This window comes from Dermacentor andersoni, chromosome 8 (assembly GCF_023375885.2).
Source record: "Dermacentor andersoni chromosome 8, qqDerAnde1_hic_scaffold, whole genome shotgun sequence".
Taxonomy (NCBI): domain Eukaryota; kingdom Metazoa; phylum Arthropoda; class Arachnida; order Ixodida; family Ixodidae; genus Dermacentor; species Dermacentor andersoni.
Genome location: NC_092821.1, coordinates 151257083 through 151275883, shown reverse-complemented (window position 1 = coordinate 151275883; position 18801 = coordinate 151257083). Strand labels below are relative to the sequence as shown.

General features: G+C 44.0%; 1 protein-coding gene across 2 annotated transcripts in view; it reads left to right on the top strand.

Annotated features, from left to right (window-relative positions):
* wge (BAH domain and coiled-coil containing protein winged eye) overlaps window positions 1-18801 on the top strand; it is a 191168-nt gene that overhangs the window by 151457 nt on the left and 20910 nt on the right. Inside the window, exons 20-24 of one of the 2 annotated variants that reach the window (XM_050173396.3) lie at window positions 1680-1823; window positions 7472-7628; window positions 10427-10544; window positions 11074-11149; window positions 16977-17085. In XM_050173396.3, coding sequence (XP_050029353.2) covers window positions 1680-1823; window positions 7472-7628; window positions 10427-10544; window positions 11074-11149; window positions 16977-17085 — 604 coding nt within the window. The remainder of the gene's footprint in view (window positions 1-1679; window positions 1824-7471; window positions 7629-10426; window positions 10545-11073; window positions 11150-16976; window positions 17086-18801) is intronic. The other variant, XM_072290062.1, reaches the window with a different exon arrangement.

Genomic DNA, 18801 nt, shown 5'->3' with positions numbered 1-18801 from the left:
TGAAAAGACAACCATCGGTGTGCAGTCCTATCGACACGATTACCATGACAACGGAGAATGCGTTTGTTTCACACAGTGTTGTCAGAAAGATGCATTTACAGTCATGTAGGGCTATTTTTTTGTTACTGCATTTTGAATAACCTGGCATTTTACTTTCTTTTGGGTTGCATGCTTAAGGTAAACAGACATGGAAAATTAGGCACTCTTTCTGCCTTTTCCTGCAAATCTTATGTTTGCTTTCCTTTCTTGTGGTTTTTCTGCTAGTTCACACTTCGAGTTGCGCTTACTTGACGCACGGCACGAACATAGGCTCTAGCCATGACACCAGCTTGTTTCACACTGTGCCTTCCCTCACACAGTACAATACACAGTGGTATACAAGAACAAGAGCATATTTTGAAACTTTCCTAGCTTTGCTTGTATGTTTGACCAGTGTTAGATTACATAGATTTAACATTTGGCCACTTTTCCATGTGGCATCAGACAACATTCATTGCGTACCATCTGACACTACCCTTCCATAGTCCTCCCTGCACCATTTTCCATGCTTATTTCCTTGTTTCACATCTTCTGATTACCAACTGCCACTGGTGCCAACAAGAATTTTCTCCTTCTGTTATTTTTCGGAGTGAAAGGTAAGTTGTGCACTCATGGCTCACTTCAGTGTTGTAAGCCATAATATATGCGTTACAAAATTGCCATCATCACGTCATCATTGTGTCATCATGGCAGTGGCAAACCCCAACATAGATACACATACTATAAATAAATGTGGCCAATTAAGTTAAGAAGGTTAAATTTCTATGCCAACTACAACAAAATGTTGTACTACATAAAGAGCTTAGCTTCAGATAGTATAGGTACAGAGCTGCTTCAATGCAAAATTTTATGTTTTAAACATGAGTAGATGCATCACAAGGAGTTAGCAAAAAAAGATGCTTTTCGTACCGAAACTGAGGGGACAGGAGAAAAGGGAGAAGGAAAAAGAAAGAAAGCCACCGTTATGGTCTGCTGTAAGTGACGCATGATTCAGAAGCATTGAGAACCAGTGCATCTCCCTGACAGGACATCTGAGATTAGGCAGCGGCCACAGCTGCCCAGGACACGCTGAAAAATTTCAGAGGCGACATACTGCGATTCATGTCATATCCACTATACACCAGCTGTACGTGTCATCTGCTTAGATCAATTTAGAGGCTGCTAATGAGAAAATTACACAGTAGCAGCCCTGCATCCTTGCCAAGGTTGCTGCGATAGTGTATGGCAGTAGGCATCTATAAACAACTTAGCCAAAGTGTTTTTTGGTACAGTTTGCCTTTAAAGCATTAAAAAATATCTAGAAAGACTTAAAGGGTTTGAAACCTGCATGCCTTCCATTCAAAATTTGGCTCTGTAACTGTTGGTGCCAGCAAGATGCTGGAGAAGTACATGCGCTGGAAGGATCTCATGCTTTACGGCACAACAACTGTCAATGAGAAAATGGAAGGTGTTGTGGTACATCATCTGGCATTGGCGTAAACAATTTTTGTGAGAGTTGGTCATTGAGGAGAACTAGGGTGTAGCATTAAACAATTTCAACAAAAGAAAAAATTTTTCTTTTTTTTGTGGACTTTGCGCACTGTCGTACGTCTGGACTCAGCAAGCTGCATAGACTCAGCTGAGGTGTGACTTCTTTCCAGGCGAATGCCACTACACCCACGGCTTCCAAACCTTCTGCCAAGGCCCCAACTGGCGCAGCTGCTCCCTCTTCCCCCTCGGAATGCTCTGAACCACCGAGAACTGACCCCAATCCCAATGCTTCTTCCTCCTCTACTCCCACTGTGGTTAGCATGCATTCACTATCATCACTCTTTCTTCCTCTTGAGCGTGTGTGTGTGTGTGTTTGTTTGGGATTCAACTACTGAGCAACTGAGCCATCACATGCACGTGCTGTGGCACAGCAGGTGCATGAAATAAAATTGATCCCTGATATATCAAACTCGGACATATCAAATTATTGTCTGTATTAAACAGTTAAAAAATCCCCTTGGAAATCCAAAAAGCGTAGTGTTGTATTACCCCCGTATCGAACTCCCATTCACTACCACATTCTACGTACTGAACGCTAAGCCACGCCACACCCCTGCTTGTGCGCTTCTCCTAATGGGAAAGTGATCACTTCTCACACTGTCAAAAATATTTATTGCCGACAAACTTGAAACAGCACCGTTTTTGCAGATGCTGTCAAACAAGACATTGAATCTGAAAGGCAGTACACATGCCATGGACTAAAAATGAGCAGGGTGTATGTCTCAGTGTGGCTCGCTCTGCATGTGGATGGCTCATGAAAACTGCCACCGTTTGATACTGGCATGAACAGATCACTGCGCTGCTTTAAGAATGCAAAAGGCCTCCCACTCCAATATGCTTTGCGCAAGAAAGCCTGGATGACACTCAATCTTTTTTGAGTGAGTGGCTTTGGCATGGGATACAGAACTGAAGATGTCTATGCTGCCACATTTGTCTTCTTATAGACAAGGGCTTTCTGCAAACAAAATTTTAGGGTTCTCCGAGTGGCCAGAACGAATATGGCCGCAGCTCCCACATAGACGGATATTTATATATTAGAGTTTAGATTTAACAACACCGCATGTCCCATCTGCACTCTGGAGAAAGATCATCGAGGTAGCAGCATGCAAGGGTCATTGTCATGCGATTCACGGGCCCTCATTCTGTGCTGAACGTGTTCCATTCATGCTCACAAGGTTGCACATGAATGGGTATAGACTTGGATGGCGGATGTTCTGCAAGCTGAAAGCCGCTTTCAAATCTTAACAGTGGCTGTGTAGTGTCCACATGCACCGCAATGCGGCTGGAGGGGAAGGGCGGAGAACAGAGGGACCATGAGGGGTCAGAGCGTCCAGTGGCATGCAAGGAGAGATTGTCGTACTTAGGGTGAACAAGAAGTGAGGATTGCTTCCAACGGGAAGCCGATATGGGAACCAAAACCTGGCACAACATCCTGCCTGGTTGACACGTTGCTGATATATGACAATCGGACGTTTAAATGGCAAAGTGTAGGACACGCGGCTGAGCACATTAATGCGTGACTTGCAGTACAAGTGCACTGATGGCGGCACAGTGCATATTCATACAGGCTGGTTTGCTTTTACACTGCGTCCATCTCTACCTTATCCTGAATGATAAATGCGGACGATGCACTGTTGTGGAAAATATAAGTAAACTTTTGTGCAGTTGACATAGCCTTGGAGAAGTAAATCGATAAATTTTTGGTTTTCATGACCTCGAGAGACTGTCCGCGATGTGTGGAGGTTTCACACAAGCTTCAGATAGGCAAATTTCATATTTCCAATTATCTATATATCGAACTATTTCTAGAATCTACTCTATACCATGTGCATACCAGCCATATCTCTTGAATTTTTGATAAAGTTTATGAATTTGGGCTCGTTTTATGATTTTATCATTAATTTTTTTATTTATTATCTTATCTTTAGATACTCCAGCCCGAATACTGGGGTCTTTTGCAGGTTAGCAAACTGAGCGCAATATAATCATGAACGTTCACCAACTAGCCCCCTTCATTGCTTTACTAAGAAATAAAAAGAAAAAGCTTCAGCAAGAATGTGAATAAAAGTTTAAGCATAGCAACAGATGAAACTAGTACAATGTATCACAGATAATAAATGTCTTGAACATTTAGATACTGAGCTAACAAATGCGCAGGCACAGTTAAATGTGTGAAGTGTCCACTACCAAGAAGAGAAGAATTACCGCACTGCCAAAGACAAACATGCAACTGGGATAAAATAATAGAAGAAGAAGCTTGGAAGTAGAATAAAATGGTGGAATAGCCATCTACTCATGTTTGTCTTTTACAAAACATAGGAAAATATCTAACCGAACAATACGTAAAAGAAAATGTATGTAAGAATGACTTGCAGTGTAAAAGAACTCGGTTGAGGTGTCGAGTTTTGCAAAACATGTAAGCTCTGGATGTTCCGCTGGAAGACTTCACATGATGGAAGGATGCCACAGGGTGGTACTTGCTTAAAGCTAGTTTATATAGATAAGTTCCTAAAGTGGGCGAAATCGGCAACAGAGTCATTGAAAAAGTCACTGCGATCTAAAAAAAAAAAACATGTTGCTTGTCAATCTTTATTGTTCCAAGTTTGCTGCTGTATGTGTGCTGTGTTTAAAGTAAATCATCATTAACAAAGTGCAAATGTATCTGACAAAAGACGCATGCTAAGGGCAATGTCTAAAGAAAGATTAGTACTATGAAAGATTACTTCTTTAACCCTTTCGCTGTCGGACCTTTCTGGCCGTGACGCACCCCCAGTGTCGGCTTGGTTTCAGGGAACGAGCATAACAGGGAATGAACATAGCAATTTATTTTTGATTATGATTGGTATACAAATAACATAGTCAATGCAATATGCACATTTCAGTGTTCTGCAGCCGTTGTTAGTAAGCATCATCATCATCATCAGCTTGACTATAAAATTCGTTCAACATCCGAATCTGACGATGCGGAACCCTCTTCCTCGCATGCGACTCTGTCCGAGTCCGAATCCGAGCTCGGCTCGTATTCTGAATCGGAATTGAGCCACCGCTTCAATGAGCAGACGAAGGTCCCGCGCGCCGAGCCATCCGAAAGTAACCGCGCGCAGGGAGGATGCGCTTTCAGTCGCCCGCACAACGGAGAGAAATGGGACGTTGCGTGATCAAGAAGACAGAGGGAGATGGAAAAAGGCTAAAACAAAGTTCGAAGAGCTTTACGTTTACTGCTGCAAGTCGGAAGCGAGGGTGCGGCGAGAGAACGAAAGCAGCAATCGAGTCACCCTTTTTGGAGAGGCAACGGCACGTGCGCCTGAACTTGACGCGCCGTAGCAGGCACACCAACAGAAGAAAAATAAAAACCTTCAAACCAGCGGAGATTGCAGAACAACCCTTGAACCCATAGCCACACGTGCGCGACGCATGATCCAGCGACGCGGAGCCACCGCGCCACTCAGCAAAGAGAAAGTGGGGAGTGGCAGTCGCACCGTACTCTTCAATACATTGACTAACACAGGTCGGGGCAAATGTACGAACTTGTAGAAAGAGTCAACAGATGGCGTGGCCAATCCAGGAGCGCCAGCTTTGCGCTGTGGCGCGAAATTTTGAACGCACGATAGAGAACGTACCGGTACGTCAGTGACCCTGTGGGAGGGGAAGCGCGATGACGTACCGGTACGTCCGTGACAGCGAAAGGGTTAATTATTCATATTAGGGCACATGTTCCAGTTGAAAAATTTTAGCTGAGTACTAGTGAAGTCACATCCGCTTAGAAGAAATTGTAAAGTGTCAGCAACAGCACAATTTTCAATATACAATTAATATTAATTTTCCTTGGTAAAAACACCCACATAACACAAACATGTGCCTAATGCATTGTTGTTGGACAAAACTCCACAAGAGGTAAATATTGCTACTGCCATTCCTGTCCCCAGTAACCTCGTATTTCGTAAAGGGTGACAGTTTACAGGTGCGTTAACAGTCTCACTAATGACTACCCAGACGGCTAGAAATGGACAAATGCAGCCAAAACTGGAAGATTAGCTGTCAGATTATGCATTAGACGGTGCTGCTTGTCGGAGAAGCTGTGTTCTACATATAGAAAGACCAGCAATCAGATTTATTGTATTTGCATATCAAAGTTAAAGAAGAGTTAAATACAGGCAGCACACATCTACATGTGCCTGTTTTTCGAGCATCGAAGTACTTTCCAGACAACATTATACTCCATTTCATGCATAGCAGCCAACACTATGAAGGCTGGACATTCTTCTCTCACTGCTCACATACATGAAAAGAAAATAGTGCATCACATATGAACGCAAGATGTAGGTAGGAATGCAATTCCATGTAACATTAAGCCTCATACTTTTGTATGGCAGAACATGACATATTTATTACATGAAAGGTGTGGCGTCAGCAATCTGAACCTATTTACCACCAAGTGATCAGAGTGTGATATGTTTCTGTAACCAGTGACCACAGCGCATCACTTGCTATCCCGACGTAAGACCCAGTACTCAACATACTGGAAGCACAACGGTGCACAAATATTTACATTATTTGGTGTAAACTTGAGTCCACATGTTGTATATGTAAAATATGAAGTAGTTATTTCGTAGAAAGCATCGCAGCTCAAATACGACTGCACTGCCACACCCGTGAAGTGACACTTCCATCACTGCTCTAGCATAGCTTCCGCAGTCTTGCCTGATATATATAAAATGTAGTATAGAGCTGCATGTCTCCTATGTATGTAAAGCAGATAACACACAAGTGCGGTTACTGTTACAAATCTCCACTGTGGCTGTGTGTACTAAAGAAACCTTTACACAGTGAAAGTAAGCAAGGCGTAAAAAATTTGCAGGTTGTTGGATTGTGAAATGAGTCCAAGCAGGGTCATCAGTACTTTTAATCTAATCATGAGACTTCCCCGAAAGTTTCATATAGGGGCAGAAGGGGGCCCTAGTGGCGCTGGCATAAGTAGAAGGTGAACAATCTGCCACGCCAGATGGCCAGGCTTTTCGCGATCATGCAAATCTCGTGAGAAAACGCGCCTCTCCCACATTTATTTCAGCATGTTTGTAGAGTGAACATGCAATGGTAACTCTTGGCAAAATAATTTAATGTGCGATGCGTTTGTGTTTCAATTATACACAAAACCGTTTTATGATTGATGTCACCCTCCTTCCCCCTCCCCCTAGTAGCCTTCCTTTCACAAACTGTTTCGTTTGGTTGTCTCTACTTACACTTTGTCTAGTTAGTAAGTTGGATAAGTCAGTTATATTTATTTGGTTAGCTAGTTCAGTGTGTTAGGTAGTTATTGATTGATTAGTTAGTAAGTTGATTAGTATATCTTCTTAGCTATTATAGTTAGGTAAGTTATTAGTGAATACTTTTGTTATTTCAGTTAGATATTCCAGCCCACCTTCTACTTGCGCCATCGCTGCAGTGCGTCCACTGCGGACGGAATATGAAGCTCTCCTAAAGCATCATACGGAAGCTTCATGACCAGATGGAATGTAGTGAAAGACCCTGGTCCAAGCTATCATATTAAGCATTGCCATTTGTTGGGCATGTTGGTAAACTGATTTAGAAAGTATATTTAGCGCCAGCGAACAAGGACAGAAGGGAGATGACACCACAATGCGCCAACTTCAACATAACATATTAGGTGTGTTTCTTGGTGATAAATAAGCATACCATTCAAGATTGCAGCATTCTGTTTGTGAGCTGCTTGGCATTGAAAGTCCTGAATGTAGTGTGACATGTGACACCTTCAGTTTTACCTTAGATATCTTGCGATGGCAAAAGAGAAGTCTTACATGGTGCCCTTGTGCATAACTAGATGTGTACATATCGGACGCTGTTTGCATGCCTAGGATGACCCAAGCATCTGGTGTTTTTCTAGCGCCGAGTGGCCAGGCGGAAATTGGTGTCTGTGCTCCGCAAGTGCTCTCGAGCAGTTGGGCCAACACCCAATGACACCGACTCGGACGACCAAGGGAGTGACTCGACTGAAAATGTGCCCTTGAGCCGGCTCTCGGCAGCTGTGCGAAGTGGTTTGGGTGAGCTCACCTTTCTTTTTCTTTTTTTTGTTGCTTGGTCAACATACATCTTTTTTCTTTTTTCTTTTCAATTGAGACTTTCAAAGCTTTCAAAGACGAATTCTTGGAATTGTACAGATAAGCATTTGAAGCCTCTGCCATGTCTGAATTCAAATCAACCTTGTACTGCAAATAAAAAGAAAAGAAAGAAAAAACAAGGAAAGTGACAGTACAATGACTGTTTTAGTGGGCCTCTTCAATTATGTAATCCCAGACTGTCCACAAACTGTCTGCAGCTTCCGGTCTGACTAGCCCTGGCAGAAGAGTGTGTCAATCACATGATCCAGCTGTTAGGGACTGTCCAAGGTTTCATTCGAGAGCACCATGACCCGAAGTCACTCTCCTGGCCATCGTTATCTTCTCTTAGCTACTCGCAGATAGCTCCCTACTCAACGAATTCATTAGCATGGCCTCTGAAATGTTGCAGTTTCAGAGGCCACATCACCGACACAACCTTAAAGCTTGCGTAGTGGAATAGCAGCCCGAGTGCATAGAATGTGTTCGCAAAGCGCAGTTTACGATGCGCTCTCAATCTTTATGCCCCTTAACCGCTGTATTTAAGCTAGCTGATTGCCTGCAAAATTTAAGCAGAATTTCTACAGAGACATAAGCAAAATCGCAGTCGTGCCACGTCGCCGTTCATGCAGAAAGAATCTGCTGATGCCCTCAAAGCTCGTGAGACTGTCTACTAAAGGCCCGACACGTGTCTAGGATAGAGCGCATGTACACCTTCTACTAACCCTAAACATCAAAAAGCAACCGCTTGAACTTGGCAACAGAAGGGATCAACATATATGTCAACAGCAATTGGCAAAGCTCCGATTGTATATAACCCCAGCTACCGGTGTGAAATAGCCATATTCAATATGATATGCTTCCTCGCACACCAGTTTCACTCACCTGAAAAGTCAAATCTACCTGTTTGCTATGCATATATCAACGAACATGACAGACTTGGTGAAACACGTCAAGAAAAGCAAGCATGTGCACTTAATTACTGTGCTTCTCTCTTAAGAAACTCAAAGACTAAAGCTGCAGCAATTATACTGCTTGTGAAAAAGTCACATGATGGCACACAAAGCACTGCTGTAACAGAAGCAATAGCTGAGCGCGCAATATGTGCCGTCTCGAATGCGCAAGGTATGCAGACACACACAGCATCTTTCACAACATGGCGTCAAACGCCTCGCACATCTTTTTAAGACAGCTGTCGTCCGCTAGCTGCTTGTGCTTGTGCGAGCAAAAATCTACTGACAGCTCTGTGAGTCCGCGGACAGTCTGTAACTTCCAGTCAATGAAAAACGAACACTATTCTGGCAGCTCTCGGACAGGTGGGCTGAGATTCCGAAGCTGTTCGAGAAAACAGGATGCGAGACAGGAGTCCCAAGCAGTCCGGAACTGTCAGGGACTGATAATCGAAGAGGCTCACTGATGTACTTGCATTGGGCTTTTAAATGCCAATGTACACAAATACATGTTCACCACACCACAGTGCTACACATGGCACAGTTTTCTCTTTCTATCATTTTATGTTTTCTGATTTTAAAAGGGCATCTTCCTTTTTGTACTTTTGCTGTGAATGCAACTCATGTTTAATTCTTGTCCTCTAGTTATAAACACATTGTTCATTTGGCTTCTCTTGCCTTTAATGAAGTGCAGTACAATTTGAATTTGCTAAACCACTGCACTGTCTCTCTGGAATCGGATTTCTAATGTGTGTGTGTGTTTTGTTTGGACTGGCCAGGGATGATAATGCTTTAGCAACAGGAAAGTATTAAATATTTTGTAGCAGCCGATATTTACAGTACCTCGTGTCTGTTTTAGCATGTTCACTTTTATTTTCCGTACGCTTACAGTGGGCTGTAATGTAGTGTGATTTCAAATTCTTTGTCACCATTTTGTAGCCTGCAAAGACATTGAGAGTGCTATACCACGGGACCAAAATCAGATTCTGATCGCTGCATGCAAAGCAGCTCTTGCTAGCTATCTCTTTTGATGATAATGTTTGGTTTTTATTTAATTCTTTGATAAGTATGAGACAAGGGCTCGAGCTCTGACATAAGGGATCATCTGGCTCGGTTTCTTTGGTAACATTATGGGTTGATAGTTTTGACCGGTCTGTCACGTGATGGTACATGATGCTAAGAAACATGGTATGGTGATATGTGCCGTCTTTCAATCTCACAAACAGCATTAACCTGCCCATACTCTGAAATTATCCCAATAATATTCTGCCAAATTAATGGATACAATATACACATTTAAAAAATTTATTTAATGTACAATTTATCAATCATATTCACCCTGAACATCAAATTAGGAAACATGTTTTGAAAAAGAGGTTTTCAGTTGACACGTACATAATTTGTAAATGAAATCACTGAAACACAAAGGGAATGAAATAACAATTAGTTCCCAAATTGGTGACTTCCTGAACTGCTAATACGAGTTTGTCTCTGGCAAGCAGAGCACACAAACTGTTGTCTGAGCATGCAGGGCTTATCTTTGGCAATAGTATTAGTAGACAATTGACTTTGGGCAACTGTAGGCTGGTCCCTGAATTTGGAGTTGAAATTTTACACAGATAGCAATGGTTTTGCAGGTGTTTTAGGTAATCCTAATGTTGCAGGCGAAATAATGTCGCTTTCATTGAATTAAGTTAAGAGTATGCGCATTATTGCTCATTAAAATGGACGTCAGCTATCGTTCGGAACCAGTGCTTGCTGAAAAAGGACTTTGTTTTGCCCTTGTTGATGCAGATCAACCGCAGCAGTGCTACCTCCTGCCAGAGGATCTTCATGACCTCACCCGTGTTGTAATGCTAGAGGATGGCCTGTTCTATACAGGCTACATCAACGAAATTCAGGCACCAGATGTGTAAGTGCTCAGGAGCTTAACGGTGCAGGCCATAACAACCTGTTCAAATTTCTTGTGCTTACCCTTTTTTGTCATCAGAGTGCATTGTTAATGGGAGAGTAAAATAATTCAACACAGGTGCTGGTTGATAAAGATATTTCTTTCATTTTTCATAAAGTTGCCAGATTAGGTACTTGTGCTTGCGCCAGCTTTCAAAAGATAGAATGAAATCTAATCTCCCCTTTCCAGATACAGATGCATTTGAGCGAAGGAATGCCCAGCCATTTAGTCACTGTCTACATGCAATCATCTAACTATAGCTACATCAGATTTATCACAAAATAAAAGACAAGACAATATAAGATGTGCCCCACAGAGCTATTGCTTTTCATTCATAGATTGGGACTTTCGGTTCTACCTACAAGTCTGTTCATCAGCCTTAATGCACGATTAAGTCATCGCATGAATTTAAAAAATACTTTTTTGCCCCAACATTGTTTCTTTTTAAACATTTTTATTATTATTATTCCCCCCCCCCCCCTTGTCGCAGCTATGGCATCACACTTGACGGTGAAAGAGGCAACAGACCACACATATTTTCACGGGAAGAGATCCTCAAGGAAGCGGTGAGCTCCCATTTTTCAGCAGCTCTCCGCAAATGTTCTGCGAGGTGCTTTAGAGCACTTCGACCCACTGCGGTGACTTAGCGGCTATGATGTTGCGCTGCTAAGCACAAGGTCGTGGGATTAAATGCCGGCCGTGACGGCCACATTTCGATGCGGGCGAAATGCAAAAATGCTCGTGCACCATGCATTTGGGGCACATTAAAGGTCCCCCGGTGGTCAGAATTAATCCGGAGTGCCCCACTACGGCATGCCTCATAATCAAGTCCTGGTTTTGGCACGTAGAACCCCAGAATTCAATTCAATAGAACACTTTTAAATGTTTGGCTCATACACTAGATGTGTACCGATTCTGGCCGCTGTGTTCAGCGGATGACGTATCTTCGTCAGTCAACCCTGGCGTTGAAGAGCGCCCTCTTCCAGCCCCAAGAGTGTATATATTCCAGTTGTTATCAAGTTCCCCTGTTCTGTGTTTGTTTCGTGACGGCAATAAGAGGTTGTTGCCGATACGCCTTGTAGCAATGGTGCCTCACGATATGACCCACGCAGCAACATAACGCTAGACTCCACCTAAATGAAACTAAAGAGCTTTCTTCCACTTACCCACATATTTTGAAGCAAGCTATGATACTGGTGGCATGTAATTGTTGTAAATGCTCTTTGTGCTGTTCACATAAATGAAATACAGTCGCCGACCGTTTACAGTCAACGACCGATTTTTCGGACCCTCTAGGGAACGTAAAAACGTCCGAAAATTCAGGCAGTCCGAAAAAATGAATGCATGCAAAAAAACGCACCCTTTTTATTTTTTTCTCAGATCTAGAGGTAAAGGGCGAAGTAACAGGCTTCCGAAACCCTGCCACAGCATCAGTGAAGTGGCTATATAAAAAGAGGCGTTCAAAAACTCTGTATGCAGCCGACTGCCGGTTTATTATATACATGTGCATCGTCGGGCAGCCGGTGTTATTGCTGCAGTGGCTTGAAGAACTTGTTGATTGTTGTTTTGACGGCGTTCTGGTTGCATGCGATCATATTCGCCTCGATCTGAGCAAGGGTCATGTCAGCACTGTACACCGATGAAAGAGTCATCAGTGCTCGCGTCAACTCGGCGCTTGTAGGTGGCGCAGGCATTGGCTCCTCATTTTCAACATCGGAGTCTTCTGAATCCCCCACAACCCGACGGACTATTTCCTCGTCAGTCAGTTCTGCGCGGAAGTCGAGCTCGTTGTCAGCGTCAACAAACTGTTCAAAAGTTATTTCCGTGGGTATCGAAACCCCAGCAGAGCGGAGGTCGTTGATCACGTCGTCCGACAGTACTGCTTTCCGCGCTTCGATGCCATCGGCGAGGACGACGAAGACGGAGTGGGCGCCATCGAAGGCAAGCGAAATCCTCAAGTTGCGAACAGTGGAGTTCGCTGACGAGCGTCGAAGCACCTAGGCCTAGCGTCGCAGAGCACACTTGACACAACAGACAACCACACACCACGCTAGCCAAAATGTGGCCTGCGCAAACAAACAAACAAAATGGCGCCGCTCCGGAAACTCTGCCGGAGGCGGAAGTGCGGCGATGAACATAGCCAGCGTGGCCAGACCAAATCGGTGTGTGACGACTAGATTCGGCTAGTTGTGGTTCAAAGTGGTGATATGCTTCGGCTGCAAGTGGATTTCCTTCTCAAGGGCGCTGCGCGAGGAGCCAAAAGACCTTCCGTCCGTCAAAAAGTCCGGAAAATTGGACGGCGGGGGGTTCGAGCGTCCGAAACTTCAGATGTCCTTATACATTGATTCTATGGGGCTCGTGGCGGTGCTGCAAAGACGTCCGAAATATCAGGCATGTCCGAAAATTTGGGCGTCCGTAAATTCAGTTGTTGACTGTATTTGGACCTCAAGGGGACTGTGGAAATGTCCGAATAAACAGGTGTCCGAAAAAGCAGATTAAGAAAAGGAAATGAAATCCTTTATTTCCACGAACTTATTCGGGGTCGGCAGTAGGCTTGAAGAAATTGCGAATGCGCCGTTGGACGCTGTTCCGTTTTCGCGCAATTAGATAAGCCTGAATCTCGGAGAGGGTCGTACGGTCACTATAGGTGGCTGAAAGCACAGTCACTGCTTGTACACACTCCGCATGCAACGGCAGCGTAGCACATGGTGCGTCATTCGTCTGGCGGTGCAGCAGAAACCGGACGAATGATCTCGCCGTTGTCGAGTTCTGCGCATGTCAGTACAGCAGTGCCAGCACCTGTGAAACTGCCAAATGAGACGGTGTCCGGAATCGCAATGCAACGACTGCGCAGGTCTCGCCAGAACATTTTCCGCGTCAGTAAGGAGGACATCGGAAGGCGACAAATCTTAGGCCTCCCGGCACCCACTTGCTAGCATTACCCAGCGCAGTCTGCGCGGCCACTGCCGGCGCCATTAAACACTTGACGCGATGTTTCCGTATGCCACGTTGGATCACCAAAACCTCGACACAGCACAGAAAGCAAACACCACCATGCCGGCACCAGTTGCACAAACGAAAAATATGGCGTACTCGCTGCGTTGTGCGCGAACGCGCGAAGAAACAAATTGGTTGCTGGATTGTCTTGACATGGCTTACTAAGCTGAAACCGGAACTGTTGTAGAGCCACTCTATCGAACCAGGCAGAAACGATGATGATGATGAGCAGGGATTCGCAGTAGTGCCACTTCGTGGGACAGCAAGGAGGTTCCGTTCAAAATAAAAATGGCGTTCAGCAAGTCGAACCATGCACCGGTCAGAGTCGGTGCATGGTGCTCTCTATCGAGTTGGCTCGAGGAGTGTCCGAAAAATCAGACGAGAGGTTGCAAGGTGTCCGAACTTTTAACAGTTGTTATACATTATGGTCTATGGGAAGAATGGCAGTACCGCGAAGCAGACAGAATGATCGAGCATGTGCGAATTTTTGGAGTCCGGAAAATCAGTCGGCGACTGTATTACTGAACAAAAACTTGATGAGCAAAATGAGAACAAGGTGAAAGCAGGGGCCAACATTTCGACAATTGGACTTGTCTTTTTCAAGGCCTTGAAAAAGGCAAGTCCACTTGTCGAAATGTTGGCTTCTGCTTTCACTTTGTTCTCGTTCACCTCGTTCTCATTTTGCTCGTCTTTAATTTGTATCTCCCGCTTTCCCCATGTTTTCCCTGAACAAAAGCTTGAGGAATTCCATGCAGCAATTTACACTGTACTTTTAACAGAGTTGATGTGCGCGTTTTAATAGCTGAAGAATGAGCTGAAATAATTTAACCTGCTGTTATTTATGTGGCAGTCTCTTAAAGGACCCCTGAAATGGTTCAATCAAATTTTGTAGACGCGTAGGGTACAGCTGAAGTTAATAATTTGCACCACAATTTGTGTAAAGCGTCTCATTTAAGAGAGTTACGGACGATTACAAGTCACCCTCCTCCATAGCAATGCATTTTCTCCTCAACTCGTTCGCTGAGTGATTGGGGCTAAGCTCCGCCTTCACTGGCTTTGCGTCATGATGGCACGTCGTGTCATCTGCTTCCGATTCTCTAGGAATGAGCGCGCGAAGCCTCTCCAATCTCTCCGCCAGCTGCTTGGCAGTTGACTCCACGTGAGATCTATTGAAGCAGTGTGTGTTGCGAGCATTCTGTTGTAGCACCGAACATGTCTGGTATTTCGGTAACCACAGGCGAGTTGGGCATTTTGACGGAACGGTGGAGGCATAAACTCAAACTGATGAAGGAACTTTAGCGTAGACGTATGTGAGTGGCCTGATAGGTCTACACAGTCCAGCCACTTAATGGCGCAGAGCTTAACCAGCCAAACAAAGAGCTAATATTACTCTGACCAAGTGTAAAACATTTTAAACATTAACAAAAACAATGTGTTATCGATTGTGATCCTGCAAAATATTTACACCAGCAGCAAAGAAGAATGCACTTCATTACTGCTACTGTGTTTGGTTGAGCACGGTGCCACCAGGTGACTGCACCGTGCAGACCATTTCACATTTGCACTTCTGCTCATCCAGTGAAATGGCACGGTCAAACGGCCAGGCCCTGACCCCTTACGTTAGCGTTTACCCGAATACTGGACTCGTGAAACGCTATTGTGGTAATAAGCCTCCGGTGTAAAGTGACGGCCACAAGTGTGCAAATCCTGGCGCCGATCGGATAGCAACAGTCTGATGCACTGGAGCCACTTCGCTCGTCTGCTGCCTTGCAGAGGGACACGATGTCACAACTTGACATATTGCCAGTCGCTACGTTTGCAGCCCACAACACAACAAAGGTGAATCATGGGGCTCGCGAAAAGACTGAGACCAACTCTGACCGCGGAGCTCTCGTCAAAATGGAGCACATTGTAACACATGCAGACAACACTTGTGTGCCGGAAGTGCTTAAGTGTGCTGAGAAATTGTTCTTGTGTATTCTCTTTCTGTTACTTTCTTTCTATAGAAACAAATTAACTCTCATTCCAACTATTACGAACAACATTTGTTCCCCATAAAGTTGGAAAAATTATCGATGACGTGCCCTGGGCAGCCAATCGGATAGCTCGCCCTACTGACGTCAATTGGGTGAATGACATCGAGTGGGTAGGGGCAGCTGAAAATTCAGCCAAGCACTGTGCTGCGGTCGGCAGCGATGTACATTTTTAAAACCTTATAATAAATTACACGCTTTACTTGGAGCACTTAGATGCGTCAATCAATGATCAGAAGCACCTACTCTAACGACTCAGTACGTTTGTAGAAAATCATCAAAATCATTTCAGGGTCCCTTTAAATGTCATGATTTCACGGTCATTTTTTTGTCTTCTATTTTACATTTTCTTAATGGGTGATAACCAGATCTGTGTCATGGTTGCTGAACTACAGCAGAATGAAACATATTTGATGCTCATTGCAGACAAAAATGCTTGTCTTTTTTCTTTTTACATAAAAGTACTGAACAAGAATGTTTCGAATGATCGTAAGGATATTGTATCATGAAAATAATGTGAAACATGTCAACAAAGGAGTCGTAATTTTGTTTGTGCAAATACTTTTTTACCTTGCATTCACAGCCCTTAAATTGATTGTACCATTTTAGAAACAGCTAGGGATGTGCGAGACCTACATGCTCCAAAACACACTTGTACCATGAGGTGTACATTCATTGATAAGCTGTCACGTAACACATGGTACAAACATCTATCCTAGAATTACAGTAATTGTAGAACAGTAGCACTCACATAATGCCATATATGTGGGATAAATTTTCCCTTCAGGTCTATAAATATTTTTACTGTATAAGTAGTTTCCTGGGAAATAACTGCTAACATTGTAAACTAGTGCTTTAATCTTAGTGTTGTCATTGTGCCTGATTGAAATTTTCTGCATAATGCGTTCCAGTACTGATTTCTACTGAAAATTTGTAAGTGTAGATGGAATGAAGTTCCTCCTGGTAAGTAATTCGTAGCCAGTTTTGGTTATATTCATTTGTCACTGCCTGCTCATGTGAGACGAGCAGCACTTTACCTATGGTGAACTGTCATGATGTGTACAGCAGGGATGCCACAGATGGCCTCCCAGCTGAAACGTCCTTTGTCATTGATGCACTCAGCACATTTTAGGGCACAGTTGCTGCTAAAAAATTCATCCAAGTGCTTTGTAGGATAGTTGCTGCTATAGTTGCTAGATAGTTGCTAGCTTTATGGTGCTACAGTCGTGTGCTAATGAAATGTTAGGGTAAGCCAAGAATGACATCCTCTCTGGTGTTACGAGCATGTTGTGAGAAGATGCGAGACCTTTATTTTGAGCATGCAGTCCATAGCTTACCAGCCCATGTTGCTCTCACCTGAAAGGTGCGTGAAGTCAAGCCACGCTCCCTGAAGGAACTGCCCGAGGGGCGCCGTGTCTGTGCCTACTGGAGCCAGCAGTATCGTTGCCTCTACCCTGGTCTGGTCGCCAAAGGTGGGCCATGTGTTCTTCTCTCAAGGATTGATTTGTTCGTTTGCTGCACTTCCATATTTGCATAGTGTGTGCTCGCAGGTTGATTGCCAGGGTTTGCCTACAAAGCATGTATTGGGCAAACGAGGCTTAGAACTGAGTCATAGTATGTACAGGGCATTGGAGAAGTTTAATCATACATTGTAAGCAGCACACAAACAGATAAGGACAACTAAGGAAGAACACACAGAACAAGCAATGTCTACCAACTGAAAGTCTATTGAGTAGGGGCATGCGAATAGCAGTTTTTGAGGGTGACTCAAATATGAATCTAATAGTTCCATAAGCAAATCAACTGCAAATCAAATAGTGCCAGAAGTGAATCGAATTGAATATAAAATATTTTTTGAATAGTTTGCAAATAATGTACATCCTTCTTACTATTAACGTCAAACAATCTTCAAACCTTGTATTCAAAACAATGTAAAGTTTCTGTCAATACTCATACTGCACATTATAAAGCATGCTTCATCAAAAGCACAAAGGGAGCATTAGAAACAACTAAGCAGATTGTTGGCAAACTCGTGGTTCTTATGAGAACACGCAGTAATGCATTATCGTATTGTTACGGCACAACCAAGAGCAGCGCCAGTCAGAAGACGACGATTTGATGTGTGTAGGTGGAATCGGCGTCGACAGCCACCTTGTTTATGCATCGTTGTCTCTCTTGTAAATATTGTGAATACATCGTTATATGTGACTTCTGCTGCATGATAAATTTGTGAGCGGTGTGAGATACCCACGAGAAACAACAACGTAGCTCCACAGTCGTCGTCACCTTGAACTGGACAACTATGCATAAACAAGATGGCTGTCAAGACCGATTCTACCTACACATGTCAAATTGTCTTCTGACTGGCGCCACTCTTCGTTGCGCCGTAACAATATGAAGTGCATTACGATAACCTTGGGAACCAAAAATATATCTATGTATACTGCCATGACAAGACACATGTGTAGTTTTTATCGACGGCAGGTTAAAAAAAAAAGTGGACTTTTCATCTAGTTCAAATTGCCACGGCAGATGATGTCACTATTCTATGAAGTATGTTGCAAGGAAACGTTTTCAGATTTAATCAGATGAGAGGACACAGGTGCTGCATTTATAAATAGGACCAAGCAATACCCTGTGCTTAATGCCATGTCTAACTTTTTATTGCAAGTGATCATGTTTAGCCGGAAACACCTAGCTGACTGAGCAACACAGCATGCTCTAGTACGTAATGCCCACTGTCGATGGGAAGAAAGCTATTATATTTTTGCTTCAATTACATGTTTGATCACGCACATTATTGGGGATCAAGGTGCTTTCCTGCGCTTCATCCCCCAGCTCGCTCATGCTGCTTAGCTCGATCTCCGAGAACCACTGCTTCAGTAGTAAGGTGGCGGACATGGCTAGCGCGCTGGAGCTTATTTCCTGTGCAAATGGTACTTCTCCCTCCGGGCATCAAGTCACTGCATGAGCACATGTTACTGGGACGTGCCCTGATTAGCCTCCCAAGTGGCAGCACCCGGACGCTCTCTCCAGCCGAGCTCTCTTCTGCTGAGCGCTTAATCGCTGCGGCAGATGCTCGCAGGCCCGCAGCGAGTCAGTTACAAGGGACTTCTGCTCTCGCAGTTTCTGTCTCACGCTTGGTGGACTGCTACCCAGTTAGCCCTAGCGTAGCGCGCGCATACTTG